Below are 9,344 nucleotides of genomic sequence, written 5' to 3' on the forward strand. Positions count from 1 at the left end.
TGGCATAGTGACTAAGTCCCTGTTTTTATATAGAATGCATGAATCCATAGTACCTAAAGCGACTCCTTTTTTGTGATCACAGCCCAAAGAAGTTTACAGATTGCTGCTTTGTTCCATGTGTGAAAGTTGATGATATTTAAACCTCCAGCTGACTTGGGCATGCATAGTTGTTCCCATGACACTAGTGCATTCCTCGATGCATGACAGCTGCCTGTCCAAAGAAAGCAAATGCTCGTTAGTAATTGAATTACTTTCTTTGGTAATAGGAATACTTGATCCTAATATGTTTGCATCTCAAACAACACGCTTTTGATCAGTCAACACGCTTTTGATCAGTTGTAATCTTCCACTATATGTAGCAGCTTGGTAGTCCAGCATCTGATCTTTAATGTCATTCTCTCTACCAAGGGCATACACTGCTGTATAGTGAGCTTCCTAGAAGAGAGGGGAACACCAAGATACTTAAAGGGCATCTCCCCTAAAGTAAATTGCATTTCAGTCAGGATTTGTTCCTTTAGGATTGTTGATACACTAGTGATATACAAAGAACTTTTGTCCAAATTTGTTCTGAGGCCAGAAACATCTGAGAAATGATTGAATGCTTTGAGTAACAGATGGATTGATATTCTATCCGCTCGACAACACATTATGAGATCATCCGCTAAGCATATATGCACCAACTTCATCTTCCCACACCTTGGATGGTAGGTGAAGTTGGGGATATGTTGTAGTTGCTTGAGGGTCCTGTTCAAGTATTCCATAGCCAGAACAAAAAGGTAAGGAGACATAGGGTCCCCCTGCCTCCGTCCCTTTTTTGCCACAAACTTAGGAGTAAGCCCTCATTGATCAAGAGTGAGTAGCTCACTATGGTAACACATTCCATAATCCGGTCCACAAACTTCCCAGGCAAGCCAAATTCCAGCAGTACACACTTTAGAAAACCCACTCCACTGAACCATATGCTTTCCTTATGTCAATTTTGATAAGGCATCTAGGTGATAATCCTTTCTGAGTATGGCCCTTAACTAATTCATGAGCCACTATAAAATTGTCCAGTATACTCCTCCCTACTATGAAAGCTGATTGGGATGGCCCAACTAAAGAATCCACTACTAGCTTCAACCTGGCAGTAAGAATTTTTGCTATGAGCTTGTACATGGTGGTGCAACAAGTTATAGGTCTATACTCTTTCACGTATGTTGGATTAGAGACCTTGGGTACTAATGTTATTGTAGTACAATTGATCTCCTTTAACAGTTTCCTATTATCAAAGAATTGTAGGATAGCCTGAGTAACTTCTTCTCCTATTATTCTCCAAAACTCTTTAAAGAATTCTGCAGTGAACCCATCTATTCCAAGAGACTTGTCATTAGGTAAATCCCTCAGTGCCTGGAGCACTTCCATTTTTGTGATAGGTTGAATAAGAGCTTGCTGTTGCTCTCTATTTAGGCATGGTACATCTTTGGCATAGTAGGTGTTTAGGCATGGCAACTCTTGAGCACTTGTTCCTAGCAGACTTTGAAAGAAGTCTGTGAATTCTTTTGCACCTGTGAGACTTTCTTAGTTGCACTCCTAGATCATTCTATATTGAAACAATACCATTTCTCGCTTGTCTAGCTTTGAGTTGAGCATGGAAGAACTTACAGTTGGAATCCCTATGATTGGTCCAGAAAGCTTTGGATTTTTGTTTAAGCACTATTTCATGAATAGTAGGCCATTTCTCTAGTTCTAGCATAATCTCTCTCTTTGCCAAAATCAGTTCAGGATTGTAGAGATCATTTCCCAATTCCCTCTGGATGTCACTGAGCTTTGACTGTAACTCCTCTAGTTTATGATCTAGGGATGACATTTTTCTGTTCATGGTCTTAGTTACTTGCTTACTATGCTTCAGTTGCATACTCGTTACATAGTATGCCCTGTGATGTTAATCTCCCAAGCTTTTTGAGTGGCCTCTTTGAATGCTTCCTGATGCAGTATCACATTCAGCAATCTTAAAGGCTTGGGTAGTCTCTATCTAGGCACAATGGTAGAGATGAGGATGAGTGAGTGATCTGAGCATCCCAGATTAAGATAACAAGCTTCCAGATTACCATAAGTGGTGAACCATTGATCATTGCCAAGAGCCCAGTCAATTAAGATATAAATTCTATCCTCAGGATCTTGCTTATTACTCCATGAAAACTGACATGCCTTTCTTCTGAATTGGCCCAAGACAACTTCATCCATACATTCCTAAAAGTCTTGTGTTTCTGCTTGCTGGACAGGAGACCCATTAACTCTATCATGGACCGACATAACAATATTGAAATCCCGCATTATTACCCATGGTTCTGTCATATTATTATTGATCCTTTTCACTTGCTCCCAAATTTTCTTCATACCTTCAATAGTATTATAACCGTATATATAAGTGGTATGGCAAGCAAATCTAGAATATTTGTCTTTCACATTGCAGTGCACTACTTGAGGATGTGATGATAGAATTCTAACCGTAACCTATAGTCTGTATCTACCCGCCAATCAATCCACAGTTTCCTCTTTATTCTCTCAGCCTTATTAGCTTTAACTTTAGTCTCAAGGAAGCCAATCAGAACCACCTTATTCTTAAGCAGAAAAGATTTTAATTCTTTCTACTTGAAGGGCTTATTCATCCATGATCCAAAAATCATGGAGGATTCTTATTGACTGGACTAGTAACCCTTACCACATTGCTAGTGGTTTTCTCTGTATCTATTCTTAAGGCACTGAACTTGTTATGTCTTAGCATCCTTTCCATTTCAATACTTGCCCGTATCTTATCTTGTATCTCTGGCATCTGCATTAGTTGCTTTCCTCTATCAGTATTGTTTGCTTTCTCCATAGGCATATCTTCATATTGTTGGCCAGTTGTGATTAGATTGGCAGCATCATTTGAGCTATTAGGTTGCTCAGCTTTTGATACCAGTATCTGTACATTCCCCACATCCTTGTTTGGGATAGGATCAGATTTGGCCCTCCACTCCTTCTTTTGGTGTTTCCTCCCCTTGTTCACTTGCTGCTGCTCCAGGTTACCAGCATCATCTGGTGCCTTCTTACAGCTGCATGTGACATGTCCCATTTGAAGACAGTCTTGACAAAATAGAGGTTTCCATTTATATTCCACAACCTGCATTAGACATTGCCCATTGGGCATCTCTAATGGAATTGCGTCTAGCAATGGTTGGGATATGTCCATTTCAATTACCATCCTAACACAAGAAATTCTATCTTCCTGTGCTGTAAGCTTATCAGTGAAGATTGGTCTCCCTAGACAGCTGGCTATTCTGTCCAAATTTCCAGTAGTCCAAAATTGGATAGGTAAATTTGGGAGCATTACCCACATAGGAATGATTTGGTCAGGCTCATTACTCATCTGGAAATCGTGACTCCATTGCTTGAGCACTAGAGGTCTATTATTGAAGGTTTATGACCCATTCTACAGTATTGTGTTCTGATAATAGGCTAGATTCATGCAATTTGGCGACTGTTTATGCCCTAGCTTGATTATGTTTCACTGTTATAATATAGTAAAATGGGATCTAATTGAGAATTTCACACTTTGCAGGAGTGAGTGGCATGCATGAGGCCTTAAATCTGTATCTGGAGCAAAATTGAAGCAAGAAAAGCCCCTAGAAGCTAAGTACGTGGGAAGACGAGAGAAAGAAGAGATAAAATGAAGATCTGGACTAGCTCGGCCACTAGCGCGTCCGCTGGAGTGATCGCGCTAGCCCAGGAAGTCGAGGAAGAATGATAGGCTATATGCGCGGTCATTAGCACGTTCACTAGCGCGACCGCGCTAGCCCAGTTCCGGAAAATTAAACTTCAAGGGTAAATCTGGAAGTTCGGGGGCAAATCCACTTAACCTATTGAAGGTCTAGATCGCCCAAGAGATTATTATCACGGTTTTCATAACTTAGTTGAAGGCAAGGAGAGGCAAGAGGCAAGGAGGATAATTCAACATCGAGTTCTTCCTTTATTCCTTTTGTTTTTTACGATTTGTGATGAATTTGAACATTGTTATGATGAACACTAGTATGAGTAGCTAAATATCTAGTCTAAGGTTTTGATGGAACCTATTAAAGGATGAACGTCTTGTTATGTTAATATAGTTTGCCCATATTAATCTCTGTTTGTTTAACTACGTTCTTGTTGTAGTTAATTGATAAGATCCACAATTAGTTGTGCCTATTTAGTGTGCATAACTCGGGAGAGAGTGCATATTTAGCTCATTGTTGAACAGCACCACTCGTAAAGTATTTGAGGGATCAATAACCGAGGGTTTAAAGGCGGGATTAGAGATAACGAAGCCTTGGGTGCAATATAAAGTGAGCTGTAATAAACAAAGCCAGCTAGCGTAACTCGGGAGAGTGCGTCTAGTAAATTGTCGTGATTACTCAGGAGAGATTTGCGATAATAAGAGTGCTCATGATTGATAAAGACGATTAGGCAATTCTATGTGAAACATAACAGGAAGGGATTCCATCAATAAGGGAAATCATAACCTTGGAACCTCCTCTTAATTGTTTACAACTTAATCATAGTTAGTTTTTAGTTGCTTATTTACATTCATTCTTAGTTAGTAGAAACATCCTTAATTGTTATTCAGAAAGTTTGGGAAGTTGATTACGTAGAATTTCGTAAGTCTAATGAGAGTAATTGATAGGTTAATTCCTTGTGGGTTCGACTCTGGGCTAAATACTCAGATTATATTTGCAACGTTCGCGTGTCCTTTTTATAAGGCATAGTTGGGCGTGATCAAATTTTGGCGCCGTTGCCGGGGAATTAACGGTGTTATCAATTATAATTTAAAGAAATACCAAAATTCTTAGTGTAGTCATTTTTCTTCCTTTCAAATCTTTACATTGAAATCTTAACGTTTGTTGACTTGGTTGTACAGGTGCATGCCTAGAAACTCATCGAGAACTGGTGAAGTATTCGAAGCTCTATCTGATCCCGAGAAGGTTTTTAAGGCCTTAAACCGGGCCAACCAAAAAAGCAAACAGCAACAAACAATTGAACAAGTCGATCCGGACATGGGAGATCACGAAGTAGACCCAGCTGCACCAATAGCACCAGTGGCACCTCTTGTGCCAGAGGCTGCTCTCTATGACTGGGCACAACCCACAGCTGAAAATCTAGCCACGGTGATTTTAGTCCCACAAATACATGTTGAATCGTTCCAAATCACGAACAACATGCTGCACTTGTTGCAAAACAAGGGACTATTTTCGGGGTCACAGGTCGAAGATCCTTAACAGCACTTGAAGAGAATTTCCTGCCAATCTGCAAAACTCAAAGGCAGCCCAACATAACTCAGGAAGCAATCAAGCTATTATTGTTTCCACTCTCAGTGATAGGAGCTGCTACTGATAGGCTATAATTATGTATTATAGTCGATTATTACACTCTAATTTACTGCACTTTAATTGAGATTGAGCTTTAATCGGTAGTATTTTGCACTAACTGTGTGTTCTATGCCTTGTAGGAGTGATTCCGAGCTATATAGATGTTATGTAATGAATTCAAGTGATTTGGAGCTTTAAAGTTTGAGTAAAAGATCAACGAATTAAGACGGGATCGTGTTTGGGGGTCAACGGATGATAGTTAGATCGAACGAAAACTCCAGTAGGCATATTGCGCACTGTCTAGTAAAATAGATATAGCATTTTTCTCAGAACTCCATTTTAGTTTCACAATATATTGTTGGAAAGCTAACTCAAAGGGCTACAACTTTCATGTTTTACATTTTTCCACATTCGGAACGGAACAGGGTGAAAAATGCGCAAACTCTAGCACGAAGTCGCGCTAGTCTAGAAGCTGGAGACAGAATGTCAAGGAATATGCGCGAAGTCAAGCGCGAAGGATGCGCGAGCTCGCGCTAGTCACCCGGGAAAAATGTCCTTTTTCACATTGGAGAAGGTATAATTATTTGGGCCCAACCCTACTTGGTATATATACAGGGAAAACTGTATTTTGAGGAAGAGGACGTTTTTTAGAGGAAAACATAAGCACAGAGCCGCCGTGGAGGCCGGGTTTCATCTTTTCTTTCTCCAAACTTAGTAATTTTTATGTTTCTTTGTATGATTTGTTGTTTTGCTACCATGTCTATGTGGAGCTAAACTTCACGTTCTAGGGTTGTGGTTCTTTCATGACTATTGTTATTCGGATATTGATTTTGATTTCTTAGTTTATCATATTGGTTTATTTATTCAATCCTGCACTTAATTATTTGATTGCTTGATCACCAATTGAATACTATCTACGAATCTAGAGTTGAACTCGAAAGTGGGAATTCTAGATTGCATATAGGATTGAGTAGAGCAAGTTCTTGATCCTGGGCATCGGGGAACGGATTCGCGGTTAGGATAGACATATACCTAATTGCCTTTGATTTACAGGAATTATAAATGCGTTCTTGTTGATTCTAATTCCATAGACATATAGGAGTTGGGTTAGCTTGAATAGGCGAGTAAGAACTCGACATATTCTTATGAGCAATATTAACCCTGTCAACCAATAAACTAGATAAATTAGTTAGTTAATTCAATTGAAGAATATGATAGGAATGTTAGATAGCCCATAACCCGAGATCGTTTTCATTACATTGATATCATAAAATTTTGCTCATTCTCTGTCCAAAGTTCATTATTTGTTTTTATTTATTTTAATTAGTTTAGAATCAAATATTTTTAGGTTTAATTCTCGTTTAGATAATTAAGATAGTCTAATTTTGTTAATAGTTAATAACAAGTCCTCGTGGGTTCGACATCCGACTTTTAGTCACTTTATTACTTGACGACCGCGTATACTTGCATGTGCGTTTGGCTGCGACAAGTTTTTGGCGCCGCTGCCGGGGACTTGGAAATTAGCTATTTTTCTAGATTAGACTTTTAATTTTATTTTTTTTATTTTTTTGTATATACTTTTATTTTTACAAATATTTGATATTTTTCTCTTGGTGTGTTCCTAGTTCTCTCAGCATGACATCTGGGGATGAAATATACGGAGGTAAGGCTATTGATGAAGACTCTTGGTTGACAAAAGACTTTTATGGCTCGTATTTTTGGTCTTGTCATGGCCTGACTTCTTGGAGATTTGAATTTGAATATGGGAGTAAGGGTTGGTATTGGGAAGAATATTCACGATTAAGGGAATATGAGGAACGACGTTGTCTTCTAACAACGTTGGTGAATGATTGGTCTAAGGAGAGAGATGAACTTGCACATAAAATTGATAATTTTAGCTTGGCTGTGCATAACTTAGATGCAGATTTGAGCACAAAGGTTGATGCGTATAATGCCCAACAATTTAATAATGAGTTGTGTGAAGCTGAAAAAAATCTTTTAGACCAAATTGAGGAGCTAAAACGAGAATAGCAATCACTAGACCATGTTTTTCTTGATGATGCCAATATTGAGAAGAGTGCTCTAGAGTCATGTGAGGGAGTAGATAACATTACTTTGGGAGACTTGAGTATGTGTATATATGGGGATGTAAATAGTAGTAAAATTCATGAGTTAGGGCACATTAGACCTCATTCCAATCATCTTTCCGCATTGTGTTTAGATAGTAAGATAGTAATAGAGCCATCTGAGCCAATGAAGGGGTCAAAAAGTGAGGATGAGAGCGCCTATATTCTTGAATTTGTTGTGCCAAAAAGCAAAAATTACATTCCTCATCTAAAGGCCGAGAGGTGCAGAGTGAAAAATTTATTACTTGGCCTGGTTATCTTTGTAGCCCCACCAAAGGTGCATAGCCACAGACTGGATGCCATGTTAGGGGTACAATTCATAAGTTCAAGGTGGAGACAAAAATTGGTTCAAGTCGTGCCGCGACTTTAAATTAGGCGCTTGTTGGGAGGCAACCCAGCTTTACTGCTTTCTTTTATTTTTATTTATTTTTGTTTATTTTATTTTTCTATCTTTGTAGCATTTTTGTAGGATTATGAGCATAGAAGAAAAGCCACTGGAAGTGTGCAAAAGTGAGCTATGTGGTTGAAATAAGTGTGGGGTGACCGCACAAAGGATCGTACCTGGGAGAAGTCTGAGTATCCCGTGAGCTACTAATGCTTCGGCCTTTGGCCTACCAGGGGTCTCTTTTACCCTCTTGTTCTTTTTAGTGTGCATTGAGGACATTGCACAATTTTAAGTGTGGGGTGAGGAGATTGTCTGGGTGATTTTCTGTGCTATGTTAGCTTAGTTATAGTACTCGTTCTTAGTGTAGTAATTTAAAAAAAAAAACAAAAAAAACAAAAAAAAACCGAAAAATTTGGGCTTTTCCCGACGATGGATTTTGAGGGCAGCTTTCTTGAGGGATTAAAGTCTAAACAAAAAACACAAAAATATGTCTTTTAGCTTTCTTTAGGTAGTAATAATCCCCCGTGATTTTTCTCTGTGCCTCGGTTCTTTTCCATGGGATGTAGTTTGAACCGGGTAGTAGTATTTTTTATTTTTATTTTTAGAGCAGATTAGAATTTAGGGAATAAATGGAAGAAGAATGATGAATCTAGGCGCCCTTGACTTGTTTGATAGTAGCATATTTAGGCTTTGGCATGTGTGGTATCTTCCCTATGATTTGAAATTATTGATGATTTCTTGCTTAGTTGTATAGCATGTCTTGTGACACCTATGTCTCATTTACTTGGCTTATGTTCACTTTGTGCTTAATGCTTAATATCTCGTGGCTTTGTGAATACTCAAATTTGTTGAGAGTCGGAATGAGATCGTCCTTAGTGAGTCATGTGCCATGTGTGGTGAGGTTTTTGTGTAGTCCATGTATTGTACTTGTGTCTAGAACTTGCCCAGTTTGTGAGTCAAAGTGAAATTTAAGGTGATGCTCGGTTTAAAAAATGATTTTAGGCTTTCTTTGATCTTTTTGAGCTTAATTGCTTACCACAAATAAACTTTATCCCTAGTCAACCCTTTTGAGCCTATAGACTTTTATTTGACACCTACATTACAAGCCTATGCCCTTTTTATTCTTAGTTGACATTGTTTTGATCCATTTTCCTCTTAAAGCACTTTTAATTGTGAGCTGAACGCTAAAAGAAGTAAGAAGGAACTAAGTGTGGGGTGGCTTTTGAGTGGAACCAATAAAAAAAAACTAAGGGTGCACTTATTTTTGTAAAAAAAAAAATACACCACTAGGGGAAATTGAAAAGGCAAAATAAAAGAAGAAAAATCTGAAAGCAAAAGAGAAGGAAAATAGATATGAATACATTGTTGTCTTGTTCCTGCTAGTGGGTATGAATTAATGTAGTGCTTAAAGAAGAAGGGGGCATTTTTGGGGTTATATTGTTTGTGAAAGTGAAGTGGATTGAAGAATTT

The 9,344-nt window shown here is 38.5% G+C and overlaps 1 protein-coding gene across 1 annotated transcript; it reads right to left on the reverse strand.

Annotated features, from left to right (window-relative positions):
• On the reverse strand, window positions 2,666–3,391 carry LOC109224119. Its single transcript, XM_019388704.1, has one exon. It carries the CDS (start codon window positions 3,389–3,391, stop codon window positions 2,666–2,668), a length of 726 nt encoding a protein of 241 aa, XP_019244249.1.

This window comes from Nicotiana attenuata, chromosome 3 (genome assembly GCF_001879085.1).
Source record: "Nicotiana attenuata strain UT chromosome 3, NIATTr2, whole genome shotgun sequence".
In the NCBI taxonomy this organism is placed as follows: Eukaryota; Viridiplantae; Streptophyta; class Magnoliopsida; order Solanales; family Solanaceae; genus Nicotiana; species Nicotiana attenuata.

Excerpts from the sequence above, each read along its gene's own strand:
- LOC109224119 (XM_019388704.1), bottom strand. The coding sequence starts at position 3,391 with ATGAGTAATGAGCCTGACCAAATCATTCCTATGTGGGTAATGCTCCCA.